This window comes from Zootoca vivipara, chromosome 16 (assembly GCF_963506605.1).
Source record: "Zootoca vivipara chromosome 16, rZooViv1.1, whole genome shotgun sequence".
Classification (NCBI taxonomy): Eukaryota; Metazoa; Chordata; class Lepidosauria; order Squamata; family Lacertidae; genus Zootoca; species Zootoca vivipara.
The window spans coordinates 25,351,805-25,373,861 of record NC_083291.1 but is presented as its reverse complement, the minus strand read 5'-3'; the positions used below and the strand labels follow the sequence as shown (position 1 = coordinate 25,373,861).

At 45.0% G+C, this 22,057-nt stretch overlaps 1 protein-coding gene across 1 annotated transcript in view; it reads left to right on the top strand.

Annotated features, from left to right (window-relative positions):
• Positions 1 to 7,091: 7,091 nt before the first annotated feature.
• DGKQ (diacylglycerol kinase theta) overlaps positions 7,092 to 22,057 on the top strand; it is a 74,107-nt gene continuing 59,141 nt past the window's right edge. Inside the window, exons 1-2 of the mRNA XM_035140449.2 lie at positions 7,092 to 7,624; positions 21,808 to 21,887. Coding sequence (XP_034996340.2) covers positions 7,288 to 7,624; positions 21,808 to 21,887 — 417 coding nt within the window. The 5' untranslated portion in view covers positions 7,092 to 7,287. The remainder of the gene's footprint in view (positions 7,625 to 21,807; positions 21,888 to 22,057) is intronic.

The window sequence follows — 22,057 nt, the reverse complement described above, 5'->3', positions numbered from 1 at the left end:
TTCCATACATCACTACATCACTAATAAGCTGCATTACTGAAATAAATGCACTTTTTGACAATATTCTAATTTTCAGATTTTTATCCCTGTTCAGTGTATGTTTAGAGAAAAGGGGAATGGGAATCTGTTTCCCTCCCAGTGTCACTATATTCCAACCTCTTTTGGCCCCAGTCAGCATGGCCAGTGACCAGAGATGATGGGCCTTCAAGCCTTGCTTGGATTCTCCCTAGGCTTCACCTCCATCCTAGACCAGGGGCGTAGCCAGGATGAAAATCAGGGGGGGCAAGGGGCGGGGAGCAAGGGCGGGGCCAAGGGGCGGGGGCGGGGCCACATCAGAGCAGCCCGAAATCGGGCTGCTCCGACTCCCTCCTCCCCCTCCGCGATAGGAAGGGACGAGGGGGAGCCAGGATCAGCCCGAAATCGGGCTGCTCCGACTCCCTCCTCCCCCTCCGCGATAGGAAGGGACGAGGGGGAGCCAGGATCAGCCCGAAATCGGGCTGCTCCGACTCCCTCCTCCCCCTCCGCGATAGGAAGGGACGAGGGGGAGCCAGGATCAGCCCGAAATCGGGCTGCTCCGACTCCCTCCTCCCCCTCCGCGATCGGAAGGGACGAGGGGGAGCCAGGATCAGCCCGAAATCGGGCTGCTCCGACTCCCTCCTCCCCCTCCGCGATAGGAAGGGACGAGGGGGAGCCAGGATCAGCCCGAAATCGGGCTGCTCCGACTCCCTCCTCCCCCTCCGCGATAGGAAGGGACGAGGGGGAGCCAGGATCAGCCCGAAATCGGGCTGCTCCGATCCCCTCCTTCCCCCTCTGCAATCGCTGGGGCAGGTGGAGGGAAAGCCCCAGAGCCGCGCAAAGCGGTTGCCTGGCTTTCCCTCCGCCCGCCCCACAGCCAGCCGGCTAGAAGGGACGTCTCCCTTCTCCCTTGCTGGCTGTGGGGCGGAGGGAGGGAAAGCCAGCCAAACGCTTTGCGCGGCTCTGGTGCTTTCCTGCCGCCCGCCCCACAGCCAGCCAGGGAGAAGGGAGACGGCACCGGGCGGGCAGTGGGGCAGGCTGGCCAGTGGGCCTGCTTCTAGGGGGGGCAATTGCCCCCTCCTGCCCCCCTGCCTACGCCCATGTCCTAGACCCCCGCCCTGCTCCCTCTGCCCCGTCTTGATTCCCAATGGAAACACGACCCTGGGAAACCACCTGGTACCCCTAGAGTCTTGCTACTGCTTGGCAGAGATTGGGGGTGGCGTGCAACCCTTGCAACAACATTAAATAAACAGCTGTGTTGAAAACATGGTACAGTTAGCATGTCCCTCCTGATGCAGGTGGCATCTTCTGTCCACATGGAATAACTTGAGGGCCTCTTCTCTTGTTTTCTTCATGGTACGGGAATGGCTGTAGCGTAGTTCCTTGCTGACTTTACTCAAGGGCCCTTGAGAATCCTTGGACCACACGGGAAGGAGCCCACACTAAGGTTACCAGATTTTTTCCAAAGAATCCAAGGACATTTTTTTAAAAAGAGAAAAAAGTTATTTTTTAAAAAAAGTTGTCTTTTTTAAAAAATAAGAAGTAATATCTTCTCTTCCGTGGTCTCTTCTGTTGCATGGCCTTAATCTGGGCACTGCCCTGCTCTCTTGGAGCGCTAGCTACCATGGAGTAGCCTCAGGTCGGGCCTGGGCTTGGCCACATGTCTTTGCCCTCCCAGTGCTCTCCTACCTCTCCTCCTCAGTGGTGGCAAGGTCGGGGTTCCCCTCTTTTTTCTCTTTCCTCTTTCTCTCTCTTCCTTCTTCTACTCTCCTCCTTCTCCCTGCGTCGGCTCCAGGGTTTTTACTGGCCCGGGAGCAACAGTGGGCAGGTGGCCGGGCGCTCTTGCACCCGGCTCGATTTGGGTCACAGGGAGGGGTCAGCAGTTCCCCCAGTTGACGCGCCGGGCGCCCCCGGTTTCCCCTCGGCAGTGGCAGTGGCAACGGCAGGCTTAGCAGCCCGGAGCCAGCCTGGTAGCACAGTTGGCTCTGGCTGGCTTCAGGAGCTGCTCACTGCTGTGGCGCCTGCCATTTTGCCTCGCCAGATGTCCCCATATGATGTGTCTTGTGCCGTTGAACCAATCACGCAACGTTCATTCCCTACTAATAAATCTACAACTCTTAAAATATAAATCTGGGGACATTAAATGAAATCCGGGGACATTCTGGGGACAGATTTTGTCCGGGGACAGATTTGTAAATCTGGGGACTGTCCCTGGGAAACGGGGACGTCTGGTAACCATAGCCCACACCTATGCTCCTCTCTGTAATGAGCGTCGCCTCTCGGGAAAACTGGCAGAGAAAGGAACCGGTGTAGGCTTTTCAAGTTATCCAAGCAGTGCAGGAAGGAGCGCCAATGCAGTTTACCCCAATAAAGTGAGTGTAATGTGCTAAGAGACTGCAGAAGCCCCATGTATCCTCACAAGTCCTCAAAGAAAAGGGTGACTCATGCAGAATACCATTAGCTATGACGTGCCTGTGCTCACTACGCTAGCCAGGTATAATATCCTGAGGAGCAGAGTGAAGAATTTTGCCAGCTTTCTGCTCCTGATCAAAAATTTGATCAATAAACAACTTCTTACTACTTGCCACAACAGTGTGATAATCAGCTTATCAGTATGTGAAGTGCACTCCACTTAATTAAACAATTTTCAGTACCCCCCCCCTCCAAACTCTGGTTGAAGAGTAGTGACAGCTGGAAAAAAAAGTAGTTTGTAATGTGCCCTGTTTTTGGATCTGTTTGCATGTTTTCCTCCAGCCCCGATTTATCTTCACTCAATATTTAATCGGCTTTCAGTAGAAACTGACAGGCTATCAATAGCCCCATGGATTGGGAAGAAATATTTTCTTTGCAAATTGCTGGTATTCTAAAAGTTCAGTTTTAAGCCCTTACCCTGGTATGTAGAAAGAATTGTACGAAAGCATTATTTCTGCTGATCCAAGGAGGCTTTTAAGTATCTCAGATTAAAAGACTGGCAGGCAGCAATTGTTCCTTCACTTCAAGCGCAGCCCAGAAATGAGAAATGTCAAGCATATCTTAGGCTCACTTCACTTGTGTAATAGCAACGCTTGGGCACCTAAGTTTTGTCACTATAGCTACTCAACTCAGCTGGGGCTAGAGTAAATAAAACGTGGAAAATGTAACACTGCCAGCCTGCACATTATGTTGGCAGCAAAGTAGCTTGGTTTTCCAAAACAAACGTGGGGTTTTTAACTAGCGCTTGAATATACTCAAACCATGACTTAAAAACACATGGGGTGAAACCAATGTTAGTAATACTCAGAGTAGACCCATTGAAATCAATAAGAGTTAAGGGGTCTACTCTGTTTATAACTTTGAACATCACCTATATAAATGTAGTCATTCCCAACATTGCATCTAATAAGTATAATATGAGTGGTTAAGCATTTACTTCAATAAATCTAGGATCAGTTTGGGCTGGGGGCTGGGGAAAGGTAGCTTTCTGTGAAAATATTGTTATGAGTTTGTGGGTGCTAGACACCCTAAATTTGTGAGTCCAGTAGCTTTTATTATTTCATCAAGCCCCCTGAAGCCCTGGATCCAGCAAGGGTTAAAATATAATCCAGGCCAGTCTACTGATGAGGTAATTGCCTGGGAGATGAGCCATTAAGAAAGCAAAAGGAAGATAATGGCCCATTATGGGGCAGACAGCAAGGGGGCGGGGCCCCTCCTCCAGCCCTTGGTTAGTGAAAGGAGAAAGGTAGTGTCTTTAGCGTTGACCTGGGGGGGAAAAGGTTGCAATCTGTTAAAGGTGACAAGCTGGAGAGATGGTCAGAGCACGGTGTCTGATCCCAAACAGATCCTGAACCTCTCACTGACTTGTGGGATATCTGATCCCAACTGATCCGAAACATCCCACTGCCTTGTGGGAGAAGCAAAGGCTAAGGAGTAAACCCTTCACAAATCTGGAGTGGAGTCCCTAAGACTGTTGGATGGCGCCTTGTACGCCTCCTTCCAGAAACTCGTACATCCAAGCTGGTGCCAAACCTATTGCTCTGCTTTCCTTTGGACCCATCAGTGAGGCTGAGAGCGGGGTCTTGACTGGGCAGCCCAGGACCTCCATCCACACTGCCGCTGCGTGCACCCCAGGGAAGTCACTTTGGTGCTGCCAACACAGTGGTTTGACTTCACTCCTGGAGGTATTTTTCAAAGCAGACGGATGCCAACTAACTAATAGAATCATAGAATTGTAGAGTTTTCGTATTGGATGAGATTATTTGAAGGTGTGTGTCCTTTGCTGCACATTTTGTTGCTGTAAACTTGCCTTGTGTATAGCAAATCGGAAATGGCGGTATACAAATTAAAAGTGAAACTGAAAAAAAATGAAAAGACCACGAGGGGCAACTAGCCCGACCCCCTGCAAGGCAGGAATCTTTTTGCTCAATGTGGGGCTCGGACCCATGATCCTGACATCAAGTGTCTCATGCTTTACCAACAGAGCTATTTATTTAATTGCTTTTAAAAGACTGTTACCTCCCCCCCCCCCCAAAAAAAGTTCTTATTTTTACCCATCATCTTGAGTCCCTGCCAGGGGGGAAATGCAGGGTATAAATAATTACATAATAATAATAATCCCCCAAAGGCCTTGTATGTTACGGTGGGTCGTTATACCCGAGGAAAGCCTCTATGAGGGGCAAGCAAGGCTTCCTTTTGTGGTGGCGGAGCAGAGCGCCCTAACCAAGACCCCCCCCCAAGTGTCCCTATTTTCCAGGGACAGTCCCAGATTTACAGAATCCATCCCTTTTTCTTACTTGATCCCGTTTTTCCTTAGGATGTCCCTATTTTCATCGGAGAAATGTTGGAGGCTTTGGCGTTATCCCCCCCCCCATGCCATCTGAAGGCAGCCAACTACCGTAGGGAAGTTATTTTTTAATTATTTTTATTATTATTATAATAAAAATAATGGGACCCAGGTGGCGCTGTGGTTAAACCACTGAGCCTAGGGCTTGCCGATCAGAAGGTCGGCGGTTCGAATCCCTGTGACGGGGTGAGCTCCCGTTGCTCAGTCCCAGCTCCTGCCAACCTAGCAGTTCGAAAGCACGTCAAAAATGCAAGTAGATAAATAGGAACCGCTACAGCGGGAAGGTAAACGGCGTTTCCATGTGCTGCTCTGGTTTGCCAGAAGCGGCTTTGTCATGCTGGCCACATGACCTGGAAGCTGTACGCTGGCTCCCTCGGCCAATAACACGAGATGAGCGCGCAACCCCAGAGTCGGTCACGACTGGACCTAATGGTCAGGGGTCCCTTTACCTTTATTATTATTATGTTTTAATACATGTTGGAAGTTTCCGCGAGTAGCTAGGAGCAACAGTCAGATGGGTGGGTGGGGTATAAATAGTAAAATTATTATTTTTATTCTACAATAGGACGTCTGTGTTTTCATTGGGGAAATGTTTGAGGGTATGCAGGGCAAGATTTAGGTTTGATGAGGCCCTAAGCTACTGAAGGTAATGGGACCCTTTATATGACCAGCTGTCCTTTGTCAACAACAAATTGTTGCTGTTTTTTGTGTTGAATATATGCTATATGGTAATTTATGGACCTAATTGGTATCTAAAGCCATTTGCACATGCAGAATGTAGGAACCCTATATATAGAAATGAGGAAACGAGTGATATTTTAGGGAGCAGGCGAGCAGGCAGGGTCCAAATTTTTTGGGGGCCCCAAGAGAGCGGGGCCCTAAGCTATAGCTTGCATAGCTTATAGGTAAATCCGGCACAGATGGAGCCATGCTGCTTTTGCTGCGACTGTGTTTTGCAGGGGGTTGGACTAGATGATCCTAAGGGTCTACAACTCCAACCAAAGAAGAGTGGCAGACAAAATTGATGAACTATGTCCAGATGGCAAAACTTACAGGCAGAATTAGAAACCAGGAAGAGGACCTCTTTAATAAAGAATGGGGAAAGTTTATAATTTATTTGAAAAGCTATTGTAAACAGTTACATACTGTACATCTGAACTATGGATTGACAATGATTTATAAAAATAGAGTTATGAAAGAGAGGCAGAGGGGGAAATCATTACATTAAGATACATTACAGTCATACCTCGGGTTAAGTACGCTTCAGGTTGAGTACTTTCAAGTTAAATACTCTGTGGACCCTTCTGGAACGGATTAATTCACTTTCCATTACTTTCAATGGGAAAGTTCACTTCAGGTTAAGTACCAGGGCCATCTCTAGGCCCGGGTCCAGGGGCGCGGGGCACCAGGCCAGCAGGGGCGCCGCTGCGCCTGCTGAGAGGCACGGCGGAGACCGCCCCAGGCGCGCCTCTTAGCTGTTCAGTGGCTTCAGGCCGCTCTCCGGAGCCTCCGCCGCGTGCAGGGATGTTGCAACAGGGGGTGGGCAGCGCCCCCTGGCCCAGGGCTGGCCCTATGGCCAGGCTGGGTTGCGTAGGGCTCCGGCCCTCCAGTCGGCAGCCACGCTGCGCCTGCCACGCTTGAAAATGGGGGCAGGGGCGCCGGAGGGATCCATCGCACCACAGCGCCAGGTATGCTTAAGACGGCCCTGTTAAGTACCCTTCAGGTTAAGTACGGACTTCCAGAACCAATTAAGTACTTAACCTGAGGTATCACTGTACATTGATTATTGCCTTCATTTTATGGATCAATAGTCTCATTAGCCAGTAAAATTCGTGTTAAATCTCTTGTTTTAGGGGGTGTTTTTCATCGTCTGGAACGGATTAATCCACTTTCCGTTACTTTCAATGGGAAAATTCGCTTCAGATTAAGTACGCTTCAGGTTAAGTACGGACTTCCGGGACCAATTAAGTACTTAACCTGAGGTACCACTGTACTGTACCTTAAGATCCTGCGCTGGTTGGAGGGTATGCTAAGCAGCACATGATCGGGGCTGCTGCCGTCGTCGTCCTGGCGCGAGGAGTTCCATCGGCCCTTCCCCGCTCGAGAGAGGGAGGGGGAGAGGGATTCTCGCCCACGCCGCCCGCGAACCCGGCATGAGGCGGTTGCGGCGGCCGCTGAAGCGCCGCCCTCCTGCGTCCCTCCCCCTCCCCTCCCCTTCCTCCTCCCTCAGGCCGCCTCTTCAGCCGCCGCCGCCGCCGCCGCTGCCGCCTCCGGCTTCCCCTGGCAGCGCGGCGGAAGTCTCGCAAGAGAGGGGCTGCCTGCCCGCCCGTCTCCTCACGACGCGCCCCTGAGGGGGGAAAGGAGAGAGACGGAGACGCGGCAGCCCGTGCGCGCTCTCGCTCTCTCGAGGCGGAGGACCCCGAGCCGCTGCTTCCCTCCCGAGCCGGGCGAGCATGGCAGACGGAGCTCACTCCCAGCTTGGCGGCGGCGGCGGTAGCGGCAGCCGGGGCTCCAGCCCCACCGCCAGCCCCCTCATAGGCAGAGGGGGAAAGAGCCGCTCGCTGCCCACCACGTCGTCGTCGTCGTCCTCCTCCGCGTCTTCGCTGCACCAGCAACGGCGGACGCCGCCCGCGTCGCCCAAGCAGCAGCAGCATCAGCAGCAACAGCATCAAGCGGCGTCTCGTGGGAATGCGCCCGGGCATTGCTTCAAGAGGGTGACCCTCACCAAGCCCACCTTCTGCCACTACTGCACCGACTTCATCTGGGGGCTGGCGGGGTACCTCTGCGAAGGTAAATGCGGGCTCCTGTGGGAGTGAGAGAGCGAGCGAGCGCGTGTGGGAGGGAGAATCCTGCAAATTAATCGATCGATTAATTAATTTGTATACCGCCCTCCAGCCGAAAAAATCTCAAGGCGGTTCACAGCATACAAATACAACACACACACACACACACACACACACACACACACACGGAATACATAATTAAAAACAAGAACGTGTATCTCCTCACGACCCCTAGTGGGGGAATTACCAATAGAAGAGATGTGGGTTTTTTTCGTGTGTTAGGCGTGTGAGACCCTGAATTAATCAATTTGTTTCTTGGTATGCTGCCCTCCACCCAAAGTTTTCAGGTGGTTCATAACATATGAATACAATGTACAGTACACACACATGCATAGAATACATAATATAAACAAGAATAATCTCACGACCCGTCTCAGGGAAATTATCCATAGAAGAATCATAGAATTGTCGAGTTAGAAGGGACCGTGAGGGTCAACTAGGCCAACCCCCTGCAATGCAGGAATCTTTTGCCTGATGTGGAGCTCGAAGTCGTGATCCTGTTCTATCTATCTAGTTAGTTATTTTGTATGCCGCCCTCCACCCGGAGATCTCAGGGCAGTTCACAACATACAAACGCAACACACACACACACACACACACACACACACACACACACACACACGATACATAATAAAAGCAAGAACGTTAATCTCACAACTCCTGATGGTGGTGTTATCAATAGGAGAAATGTGGTTTGGGGTGGGTGTATGTGTGTGTTAGGGACAGATTTCATTTTTCTTCCTATTTTGGGTGAGTGGCAGCCTGTCATCAAGAGAAAGGGTTAGGCAACAGACACACACTGTCTCTTTTTGCAAGGGCTCCTGTGCCTGCGAGCAGGCAGAAATGGAGCTGGTGAAGCTTTCTTAGTCACTTGATCTCCATACCAGCAGCAGATGCAAAGGACTTCCTTTTGTAGGTTTGCCAACATTTCCCTTCCTGGTGGTTCTCGTTTTATCTTAAACCAACCTCTCAATGTGGGTTTCCCCCCTTCCTCTGGCAATGAAACTGCTAGCACATTTGCAGGGTGTGGTTTCAGATTGGACGTTCAGATTGCTACATTGCAGGGGGTGGGACTAGATGACCCTTAGAACCCCTTCCATCTCTACGATTCTGTGATTCATCTCTGAGTTGGGAAAAGCTTTTCCTGTTGCAGCAGCAGCAAATGCAAATCACTTTCCCTTGTAAGATTGCCAAGGTAGGGCTTTTGTTACTTAAATAGTTGCTTAACAGGTTGGTATCATTCGGGTGAAGCTCTTTGTGCCATTTATGTGCTGGTAAAAACTTACTGGGTTGCCATAGATCCAGATGCCAGGGACTTTTCCTTGTATATGTTTATGTATATGTGTATGTATATATTCCTGACAAGATAACTTTGTCTTGACATCTTGAGGTTTATTAGATGAAGCTTTTCTCATCACTTCGTTTTGCCCTGGGAAAAATCTCCCCGTTGCACCACAGCTGTAAGGGAATTCCCTCTTAATAGGCTTGCCACTACTTGCAGGTCCCGTTATCCAAGCACTCGTTATATGAAAATTCACTTATCCAAACATGAGGAATTAGTACCCAAACCTTGCTATACACACCACTGATTCAGATATCCAAACAGGCAGACCTGTGTGTAGCCGTTTCACCAGAAACCATGGTGGGAGGGAGGAAGTGGAGAGATTGGACAAATAAGAGAGCATTTTACCCTTCCTTGTTTGCCTTTTGCAAGGTTTCAGTGGGTTTTTCCTGGGTTTTCTCTGGTTTTTTCATCATTTTGGGGCCAAAATTCTGTGGTTGGGAGCACATTTGAAATTTCCCCATAGGAATAAATGGAAATTGTCAACTTCCTGTGCAAACATTCACCTAACAAACAATTTCCTGAGAATGCATTGTGTTTGGGTAGTGAGACCTGTGTACATTTGTCTCCTGAAAAGCTGCCTGGCAGGTAGAAACTTAGCAGCTGAGTCCTTTATCATAGTTTCCTCTCTGTTGCCAGAAACAAACTAGTCACATCATCTCAGAGCAAGTCATTCCATGGAAGCTGGTTGTGTTAGATTTGATTACTCAAGAAACTGCCAGCCACAGGTAGATTAGGATACATAGGTTGGTGATCTGGTGCAACATTTATGGTTTTCTGTGACTGGCTGTATGCCGTCTTAGCTGCCACTGAGATTCTATATCTATAGGGACATACTCTCTTTTTGAGGGGTCAGAGATGAACAGATGCTTACGAGGGGTGTAAGTGTTAAACCCCTTCTGTGTGCACTTGAGTCTTTTGGGACTGGTAGGGTCTTGGTCCTTCCATGCTGATGGGCTGCTATTGGTGGGCTGAAGAGTTGTTCCGTAGTGTCCCTTGTTTACTGTGGTTTTCTGTGGTAAAATTGCCTCCTATTCTTCCATCTTGGAGGTTGTTAGGTCAACTTACGCAAATGGTATTGGTTTCACTAAAGGAGAAGAGAGAAGGGGGAATAGGGATGTGCCCTCCCCTCTGCTGCGCATGCTAGCCATGCCATGCATTTGGTGCACATGGCAAGCGGTTCTGTGCATGTACTGATGTACACTCATAGAGCTCCTTCATATGAATGGGGATCTTGGACCAGCCAGGATCACCTTTGCATGGAAAAACTCTGTGCAGACCCTAGTGTTGGTGTTGACCTTTAAAGCCCTAAACGGCCTCGGTCCGGTATACCTGAAGGAGCGTCTCCACCCCCATCGTTCTGCCCGGACACTGAGGTCCAGCTCCGAGGGCCTTCTGGCGGTTCCCTCATTACGAGAAGCCAAGTTACAGGGAACCAGGCAGAGGGCCTTCTCGGTAGTGGCACCCACCCTGTGGAATGCCCTCCCACTAGAGGTCAAAGAGAACAATTACCAGACCTTTAGAAGGCATCTCAAGGCAGCCCTGTTTAGGGAAGCTTTTAATGTTTGATGGATTTCTGTATTTTAGAATTTCTGTTTTTTTGGAAGCCGCCCAGAGTGGCTGGGGGAACCCGGCCAGATGGGTGGGGTATAAATAATAAATTATTATTATTATTATTATTACTAGTATGCCTGTAGACGCCACTTCTTATATGCATAGGAAGGGTGCCCAGTGTTAGAAACTTGGATATATAAGGTAATTGCCAAATGGCACCTTAAACCTAAGTTACAGTCGCCACAATGGACTTTCTAGGTGCCTTTTTGGGCACAACTCCACTGGCCAGGGTATGACACTTCTGTTGTTTGTCTTTCTCTATCTTGCCTTCCACCAGAAACCTACATTTTATAGTTGAAGTAAATACTGAACAACCAGAAGGTTATTCTGAACCAAGAACTTAATTATCCTTTATTCAGAACTTGGATTATTTTCACTGTGGTATGCATTCCGTCCTGTCTAGATTATTCTTTCTGAACCATGGCTTTGACATCCTTGTTAGTTTCAGGTAAAGATCCTTTTTCTTCCATCCAGCTTTTAGAGCCTGTTCAATATGATACTTTGCTACAGTACTTGGTTTTTATTGAGGTGGGGGCCAGTTTACTGGGAGTGAGATCTTTCCAGATAATTTGGTTTTTTCTCCAAACAGTAAGGAGACCATGATAAAAAGGGGAAGGATCATCTGGCTTTGAGACTTGCTTCTCTTACCTATCTTGTATCCTGCGTGTAAATCAAGTTATTGGACGCATTGAGTCTATTTGAACTTTTATGCTATGCATAATTTCTGAGTCTGCAGGGCTGTTTCCTTCCCTTTCCTTTGGAGGAAGCAGCTGTTGTCCCTGTTTGTTCTTGATGCATTAGGGTCTAAGCATCTTGACACGCCACACTGATCTGTTGTAACTTGCTAAGATGCAGACATCATAAGATGGCCTTGAGCACAAAGGTCGCATACAGAAGGGTGACATACGTTATTTAAAGATTTAGAGTAGCACTATGATTAAGCATTGCTCATATCCATATTACATAAAAAAGAGGGTGTGAGCTAGGTATGGAACCCAGGGAATGAGTCATATACTATATAGCTGGGTATAATTGAGCAATGCAGTAGTGTGTGTGTGATTATGCACCAACCAGGAGTTCTTTTGCATCAACTAATTTTGAAGACATTTAAACCAAGAACACTGAAGTGCCTTTTTTGCTTGTGAGAAGAGAGAGAATCTTATGCAAACTCACTTACAGAAGATTACACAAAAATGTTGATCATAAATAACAAAGTCTTGATGTAAAGGTGATAAATTATTGCTTGCCTTAGTCATTACTTCAATGCAAAGCAGTAATATACTTATCATGAACATGTTCAGTAGATCTTTCCTTCCTGGTTTTCTAGTCCCTTTAGCTGACAACCATTGAAATATTGACCCATAGATTAGTAAATAAGTACTAATATTAGTCTCTTTTGTAAAGAACATCATACTTCTCATGGCCATTTACACAGCTTTTTTCCTTTCATCCCTGGTCCCATTTTAGTCAATAATCCAATTTCTGTCTCTTTCATAAGACGGTACTTCTTTCCTTCCTACACACCTTGATAAATTACATTCGTTATGAATGGTCCTTGGCTAGAGGAAAAGTCAGCATAAAGTGTCTGCTCAGTGTGGTTATGCTCTGAATGTTTTAAACAATGGATATAAAGTATTTGAGGTGAACATTTGCAGTTAAGAAATAGCAATTTTGACTGCATAATTGCACTTTTGAGTTCATTTATTTAGCTTTGTAGGATTTTTGACTCAGAGCAAATTAATACAAAATTAAGGCATACAATTTGTTTTAAAGTACTTTGAAAATGTTCAGAAATGCTTTTTCAGGAATGCTACTGAAATGGGCTACATTTTAACCTATTTTAATCTTTTTTACATCTCTGAAAACTTTATCCATAAGTTAGAAAAACTAAATAGGATTAATTACTATTTCTCATTACAAAGAGTTCTGAAGCAAATAGCAGTACAAACAGCTCAGCCTACTTGGTTGGACTTGTATGCTTCCATCTCTAGGTCTGTGCCATCAATTTTCTTCAGTATTTACAATGACTCACCATTAGATCTGGTCATATATAATGTTTTTTATCTAGCCATGGCTAGGAGATATGGAGCCTGACTTGGGCTCATGTGCTGCACCCCCCACCCCCATGTAAATACTCCCTTGCCCTTCATTGTTGGCTGTAACTATGAGGTATTGTTGATGTCTGCATCAGTGGATTCCATCTTAATCTAGGCATACAAACTCATTTAAAACCCTGGTAAAAAGGGGAATGTCTGTTTGGGAATGATACAGACATAACATTGTACTATAGTTAAAACACATTGTGGATGGGATAGGTAAAATTCATGTGAGGCAGTAGATTTGCTATGAGCATTGTTTTTGTTTACTGGGGTTAATGGGAGTTGTAGTACAACATCTGGGGACCCAAGGTTGAAGAACACTGATGTGGGTGAAATAACAAGGGAGTTAGAGGGAACGTGTAACCCCCACAGCACACTCCAGATCGCAAAAGTAGACCTTAACTACATTCAGATAATCCGTTAAGGTTTGGTTTGGTGAATCAGAAACAAGTAGTGATGAATCTTGGGCTCATGTGCCCTGATTTTCCTGCACATAACAGGAGAGTAACAGGTGTGTCTAAATCATTTGAAAAATAATACTTTAGAGCTGTCTTGCCCCAAAATGGCACCTAGACATTTTGTTTTGGCGACTGTAACCTTGGTTTAAGATGCCATTTGGCAACTAGCTTATATATCTGAGTTTCTAACACTGATAGATTAGTTTCCTTTTTGACTTGGATCCCTCTACCTTTTGAAGTTGCTCTGTAAAAATTAATTTCCCCAGCATGTCCACCCCCCATTTATTTTAGTTACGCTTGATTCCACTGTTGTTTGAACCTGCCATAGACCTTCTTTGTTGCTCACTTACTGGAGCCTGACCTTCCTCACTGATCCATTGAAAGTTGATTCACTTAATTAGCAGTAAGGGAAGTGATGATTCAACCATGAACTCATAAGCGATATTCAATGTGATAATCTAGAATTTTGACACCTTTGTGAAAATACTGCTAAAATTCCTGTGCTGTTAGATAGTTAGGTTCAAGCATAATCCCATTATTTATCACACATATACCAGTAATATTTGTGAAGAATGCTCAGTTCTCTCTTGATCTGGTCCTTCTGAGTTCAAAGGCTGTTTGTTGAAAAGAGGACTGCAATTCCAGGATATTTTCTTATTACTTTCTCTTGATTACCAAAACTGATCAACTGTATGTTTTTGGGAGCTTCATGCCAAAGGATTTCTTAAGGAGAGCCGACAGTTTCTGTAGGAACCAGAAAAGGAAATTTGAGAGAAGTATAGGACCAGTAACATGCAAAAGTTTTCAATTTGCATATAGGTCCTATGATCACTGTTAATACATTTTATCACTTAAGGCAGAGATTTTCAACCAGTGTGCCTTGGCACCCTGGGGTGCCTTGAATAATGGTCAGGGGTGCCGCAGGCAACACTGGCCACTGTCCCTCTTTCTTTCTTTCCCTCCCTCCTCTGATGCCCTCTTGCTCTCTCTTGCACAGCTGTTTATTGCAGCAGCCCTGGCTATAAGCTCCACAGGTGAATGGTGCCAGGTGAATGGTGCCTGCAGGTGAATGGGTGACATAACTGGGCTCCTGACCCCCACAGGGGTGCCGCAGAAAGAATGTAGTCAGTCAAGGGAGCTGTGGACTCTGACTTAAGGCATCCAACGAGAGTTTGATATACTCCATATAATGCTTCTGTTTCAATACCATGGCTTGCTTTGTGAGGCAAACATGGTTATAAAGGCCCTAATTTTCTAGGGAGATCTCCCCCTGCCCCACAATGCTGACTGTTGTTTCGGAGAAAAGAGCAAAACTTGTAGATTTTATAAAAGTTACCAGTCATCTGAGTGCATTTTCTGGAAACCTAAGTAAATTTCGGGTTGTGGCAATCCCATTGGCAAATAATACTCCAGACTGAAGTTGAAGAGGGAAATGACATCACTTAAACATCTTTGGCTGTAACTTCTTTCTTAATTCAATTGCAGCACTGCCACAGTGAGTAACATTTCTGCTTCAATTAGGCAGTTGTTTCAGGCCTCCTGGATGTTGGACTATTAGGTTTCCTTCCATACATGCATAAGCCTGAGGATCTGGTGTTAGTTCCACTGTGCTAGAATTGATTTTCTTGGCCATTGTGGTTCAGATTCTGCACTGCCTCCTCCTGATAGCTTGTTTATCATTTTCCCAGTTTTGACTTCATTTCTAACTGGGATTTTCTGGTGAAAAGTATGGGCCTCCCCCATATACCACAGGTCCTCTAGCAGGTATCAACAGTGGCCTATAACTGCTAAGCAACATTCCAGGGCACAGTTATGCATCACTACACTTCCTGCCCATGGGCCAAATCCATCCAAATGGGATGATGGACTACACTCAGTGCTCAGAGTGAAGCCTGCTTGTGCCATTAAATCTTGTAGCAGTTGTTACTTTCCAGACAGGCTAAGTCTTCCCCTCCCCGGAAGCATACACCCAATGTTGATTGAATGAACATTAGGTTAGAAATAGCTATTTTTACTTCTGGTTTTCTAAGAAACACAGCTATAAAAGGTCTTTGCCACACCGTCAACCCACAATTTAGAAGTCAATAGTGAGCTTGGTTTTGATGTCTATATCTTCCTATGGTAAATTAGATAGGCATTTTCTGTGCATATTTCTGTCAAGCTTTACCTGGTGATTGCTTTATTGTGTATTTTTGAGATGTACTTTTCCATTTAGCAGCTAATTTTTACCTAATGGTGAATATGGGGGTGATGGCCTTATCTTGGAAACAGTTGTTCAACCATTGCCACACTGTGCAGTGTTGTCTTCTTCTTCCCTACCCAGTCTTTTTAACAACAACAACAACAACAACAACAACAACAACAACAACAACAACAACAACAACATATTTTTTATTTATGATTTCTTGGTTTACAAAAGTATGTGCAATGTCTCTTTTTTCAAGTTACATTTTCTACAGATCAGTTTCATTTGTTGAGACATTAGTGTTACATTAGGAAGAAAAGGGGGAAAGAGGTGGAGGGGGCCATGGTGAGTGGTGGTGGGGTTGGGTGGCAATGCTTCTATTCTACTAAATGTATGTGTGGGGTTTTGTGTCGGCATCTCTTTACTACTTGCTTGTGTTCCTTTGGTGGTGAGAGAGGTTGGGGTTGGCCTACGGTGTGGTTGTTTGTGATTGGCTGTGGTGAACTTTGTTTCTTGTGTGAGTGGGGTGGGTGGGTGTTTTTCTATCAAGTTAGCCATATTGATTCATATGCTGTTGGCGGATTCTTGTCGTTGTCTTGTTGGGCTGTGTATGTGATATAGGGGAGCCATATCAGGGTGAAGGCATCTTCTTTTATTTGTCCCCGTGTCAGTTTCAGTTTATTGGTTAGTTTTTCTAATAAAGCTGTTTCCCATAGTATTTGATACCATTGATCCATGCTTACTCCTGACAGGTCTCTCCAGTGTCTGGCTATTATGCTTCTGGCTGCTGAGAGTAAGTAGGTTATGAGCTCTTCGTGATGTGAGTGGGCATTATTATCTTGGAAGTTGTTTTGTTGTTGTTGTTTAGTCGTTTAGTCGTGTCCGACTCTTCGTGACCCCATGGACCATAGCACGCCAGGCACTCCTGTCTTGCACTGCCTCCCGCAGTTTGGTCAAACTCATGTTCGTAGCTTCGAGAACACTGTCCAACCATCTTGTCCTCTGACGTCCCCTTCTCCTAGTGCCCTCAATCTTTCCCAACATCAGGGTCTTTTCCAAGGATTCTTCTCTTCTCATGAGGTGGCCAAAGTATTGGAGCCTCAGCTTCACGATCTGTCCTTCCAGGGAGCACTCAGGGCTGATTTCCTTAAGAATGGATAGGTTTGATCTTCTTGCAGTCCATGGGACTCTCAAGAGTCTCCTCCAGCACCACAATTCAAAAGCATCAATTCTTCGGCGATCAGCCTTCTTTATGGTCCAGCTCTCACTTCCATACATCACTACTGGGAAAACCATAGCTTTAACTATACGGACCTTTGTCGGCAAGGTGATGTCTCTGCTTTTTAAGATGCTGTCTAGGTTTGTCATTGCTTTTCTCCCAAGAAGCAGGCGTCTTTTAATTTCGTGACTGCTGTCACCATCTGCAGTGATCAAGGAGCCCAAGAAGGTGAAATCTCTCACTGCCTCCATTTCTTCCCCTTCTATTTGCCAGGAGGTGATGGGACCAGTGGCCATGATCTTGGTTTTTTTTGATGTTGAGCTTCAGACCATATTTTGCACTCTCCTCTTTCACCCTCATTAAAAGGTTCTTTAATTCCTCCTCGCTTTCTGCCATCAAGGTTGTGTCATCTGCATATCTGAGGTTGTTGATATTTCTTCCGGCAATCTTAATTCCGGCTAGGGATTCATCTAGTCCAGCCTTTCGCATGATGAATTCTGCATATAAGTTAAATAAGCAGGGAGACAATATACAACCTTGTCGTACTCCTTTCCCAATTTTGAACCAATCAGTTGTTCCATATCCAGTTCTAACTGTAGCTTCTTGTCCCACATAGAGATTTCTCAGGAGACAGATGAGGTGATCAGGCACTCCCATTTCTTTAAGAACTTGCCATAGTTTGCTGTGGTCGACACAGTCAAAGGCTTTTGCATAGTCAATGAAGCAGAAGTAGACGTTTTTCTGGAACTCTCTAGCTTTCTCCATAATCCAGCGCATGTTTGCTATTTGGTCTCTGGTTCCTCTGCCCTTTCGAAATCCAGCTTGCACTTCTGGGAGTTCTCGGTCCACATACTGCTTAAGCCTGCCTTGTAGAATTTTAAGCATAACCTTGCTAGCGTGTGAAATGAGCGCAATTGTGCGGTAGTTGGAGCATTCTTTGGCACTGCCCTTCTTTGGAATTGGGATGTAGACTGATCTTCTCCAATCCTCTGGCCATTGCTGAGTTTTCCAAACTTGCTGGCATATTGGGTGTAGCACCTTAACAGCATCATCTTTTAAAATTTTAAATAGTTCAGCTGGAATATCATCACTTCCACTGGCCTTGTTATTAGCAATGCTTTCTAAGGCCCATTTGACTTCACTCTCCAAGATGTCTGGCTCAAGGACATCTTGAGCCAGACATCTTGGAAGTTGTTTAGTAGGGCCAATTCTGGGGTGACTTCTAATAGTTATTTTGCATATTTCTTGTATGATTGTTGTCCAGAATAGTTTGATTTTGGGGCATTCCCACCACATGTGGAGGTATGTGCCTGTGGAGGTGCATCCTCTCCAGCATTTTGATGAGGTTCCTGGGCGTATTAGTGCTAGTTTCCTCGGTGTTAGGTACCATCTGTAAGTGAGTTTCAGAGTGAGTTCTTTCCTTTTCGCTCATATGGATTTAAAGGGAGGTTTAGACCACATTCTGGTCCACTGAGTGGGGTTAATATCATAGCCTATGTCGTCCTTCCATTGTTTTTTTATTACGTCTAGGGGCTTTGTGGGATTTTGTAGTAGTATTTTGTATATTGCAGATACCATCCTTTTGCCAAGTCCCTTTGTTGTTAGGAGGAGGTTTTCGAAGGTTGACAGGGGCCTAGTTGCTGCTGATTTTACTACTGTATCCTACCCAGTCTTGTGTTTCCAAGTAGTCCAGCCATTGTTCCTCTCTCTTACCATTCTGAGCACAGTGTCATGTTGTCTCTTCCAGCCTTTAGCAGCTACCGGTATTTGCCTGTTGGAGCCCCTGAATGTCCCTCATATGGATGTGTAGGCTGCCAACTGCTTGGAGGCAGTTGCTACTTATCCCAGGAGAATTGCTGGGTCCCACATCATAGGGTTCCCCTCCCCCTTGTGGTTTTTTTATGCAGCAAGCACTGAAGATATTCTCTCAACCCAACATACATGTCTCATCTGGGAAGAAGTGCGCACACACACACACACACATGGTTAGGTTCATAATTAATCACAGACTGGTTTTGCCTATCTTGATAACCTTGATAACCAACTCAAGTTTGAATGATAAGGTTTTCTGAGCTGCTTGTTCCTGTCTAAGAAGCAGTTTGGGTTTACCAGATACTCTTTACTCACATGCACTTAATCTAAAAAACTGGAACATAGTATTCAGTTCTGGAAGTTTCCCTGTAGAAGCAATTTCATCCTTGATTCAAAAGAGAGAAGAGGTTGTGATAACAAGTGGAGCAGAATACATCAATTACTTGTAACCAGACCGAGAGAATCAATATCTTGCAACTAATGGAAGGCACGACCTTTTGTGATGTAGAACTTGGAAGTCTTGAAGGGGAAAAAAACACATTTCAACTGGCTACCCATCCGGAAGCCAAATTTATTTCCAGGACTACTACTAAATTATTTCAAAACCTTTTATAACATAACCCACCAGCCATACATGATGATACATCGGGTTTGAGAAACTAACTAATTGGGGCTGTTTGCTTGAGTCTGCAATAGCTCAACAGTTCTACAATTTGTAAGCTGTTATCTTTTTCTATCTTATACTGTGTGTAAAAGGAGCAATTGATTGACATGAAGGAAAGGTAGGTATTAGATTCCTTTTCCAATGGCTGAATCTCAGTATGGAATTTTCTGTTGAGCAAGTTCACTAGCTGCCTGGGGTTTCTCTGGGAAATTAGGCATGGTAGAAATGGTGTTAAATTAGATTAAAATCTGAACTTTTCCTTATAATGTCCTTTTCAGGGGGAAACCTCTGTTAGGTCATTACGGGTATTAGACCCAGGGCTTCCTAATAGTTCTATTATAATTTTTGTTTACAGCTAGGATAATACGTTTTACGCTGTTTAAAAAATGGTAGAGGATTTTTAAAAGTATAAGTACTTTTTTCTGTTTCTTTTCTTCTTTTGCTTATGAAAGAAAAGAATTGCTGAAATGTGTCATTTTTTATATGTGACATGTTTTGCCTCCTCTATTGTCAGCTACTGCATAAAAGGCCTTGTCCAGGGAAGTCATTGAATATATGAACACTTTTAGCAGGGCCTTGGCTAATAATGATCACACTAAAGAGGAAGTTGTTTCAAAACATATTTTGTATGGTATTGCAAAGCAAATATATCACCTTGATGTCATACCATATTACCAACATGTTTCCTATAAAGGATGTGTTTTGATAGGCATCCACAAAATTCATAAATCAGACAAAAACACTCTTTTTCATTAAATATTTACAGAATCATTTTTGAAAGCATATTGTGAAATAGACATGTTGGCCACAAAAAAAATTTTTGTAGGAAATCTAGTAGATGATAATAATACTTTATTATTGTCAAGTAGTAGCCCTTTCGAATCCCTGTGACGGGGTGAGCTCCTGTTGCTTGGTCCCAGCTCCTGCCAACCTAGCAGTTCGAAAGCACGTCAAAATGCAAGTAGATAAATAGGAACCGCTACAGCGGGAAGGTAAACGGCGTTTCCATGTGCTGCTCTGGTTTGCCAGAAGCGGCTTTGTCATGCTGGCCACATGACCTGGAAGCTGTACGCCGGCTCCCTCGGCCAATAATGCGAGATGAGCGCCGCAACCCCAGAGTCGGTCACGACTGGACCTAATGGTCAGGGGTCCCTTTACCTTTAGCCCTTGTTATGAAGTTAAATTTAATATAAACTGGTATTGTACAGAAATGAGCAAAAACAAGTTTTAAACTCTCTCTTTCCCAGGTTCCAAGGAGCTCAAATTGTCATCAACTGTATAGCACTTAATAGGATCCACTCTTTGCATATTAATTTAAGTTCTGATTGAGAACTCTAATCAACACGACTTAAAACAGCTATGATAGATAAAGCAATGACTAAGATGATAATGCAGCTTAAAAGCTACAAACAATAAAGGCTTCTGCTTCTGCATCCAATAGCTGATAGCTTCAAGGTCATCTGTGCTCAGCTGCAGCATCCCCTGAAAAGGACAATGGAAAGAAATAGAAGCAATTACCCTTCCAGCAAAATGAGTAGCACATGATCAAAAGATGGCAAATCCCACAGAGCCCTTTTAAAATGGCAGCTGAATTTTTAAAACCTGAAAAGCAGCAATTTTCTCCTTGAAAATTGGTGCTGCCTGTCGAAGTGTGTGAGTAAGGTTGAAAGCCTAAGCATACTCATGAGGAAGTTAAGTCTTAATAAGTTCCGTTGGAATTACAATTCCATGTTTGGAATTACAAGACAACATAGAAAATGTGGAATTGCCTTGCTAGTGACGCCACATAGGAAGAAGTCAGAGCTAATAAGAAATGGGTTCAAACTACTGTATGTTGATCACAATATTTACATGTGACAATAGATGTAACAGGATGTGGAATTCAAGCACTGATATAGCATAATGACAAGGTGTGACTAAGGATGTCATTTTTTCACAGCTGCCATGCGCTGGGTTGATGTTTTTATTGAGCTATCCGCTAAAACCCCAAGATGTCTTTCCTAGTTAGTCACTGCTAGTTCAGACATCAACCTGGATGCAACAACAGGATTTTTTGCCCTTATGTGCCTCTTTTTACACTTGCTTTCATTGACCTGCCTTTGCTATTTAGTTGTCTGTTCACCCAATCCGGAGAAACTGATTTGGAGCTCTTTGCAGTTTCCTTCAATTTTCACTTTTCTGAATAATTTGGTATTTATATAGCAGAATTTAGTGCTTCTGACTGCTTTAGACACTTTATCTCTGTATGGTAGGCAATTATTGCCCCCATCTTTCATATGGGAGAAGGATGTAGCTGTGAAAAATGCAAATTCCATGCTGCAGATGATCAAGAAATGAATTGAAAATAAAACTTCAGAAAGCATAATACCTTTACAGAATCTGGAAAAGGAGAGCTTAGTTCTGGAAAAGAGGTAGAAGAGCATAACCAAAATAATCAGGGGCCTGGGACTATGAGGAAATTGTACACCATTTGGGTTTGGTTGTTTTTGGCAAGTGTGGAGGGACATGACAGAGGTGTATAAAAAAAAATTGGTGGTATGGAGAAAGGAGATAGGAAGAAGTTTCTCTCATAATACTAGAAGTTGGGGTCATGTAATGAAACTAACAGTAGTTTCAGGACAGAAAAAAGCAAGGACTCCTTTACACAATACAACATTGAATCCGGGATTAATGATGTGATTGAATGTTTAATGTTTTTTAAAATGACCAATTAACACACACACTTTATTTTCTACAGTTTGCAATTTTATGTCTCATGAGAAGTGCCTGAAGCATGTGAAGATGCCATGCTCCTGTGTTGCTCCAAGTCTTGTAAGGGTAAGTTGCCCAAAATGTCTACTTCTCCTGCATAACTCTTGAGTTTCTTTCTTTCTCCTTCCCTTTCATCTGCCTTTTTGCTGAAAACCATTTGATGTTAGATGCTTTTTGGTGTGCCATGAAATGTTTCTGTAGGAGAAATACAAGTAAACAAAATAACAAATTGTCCC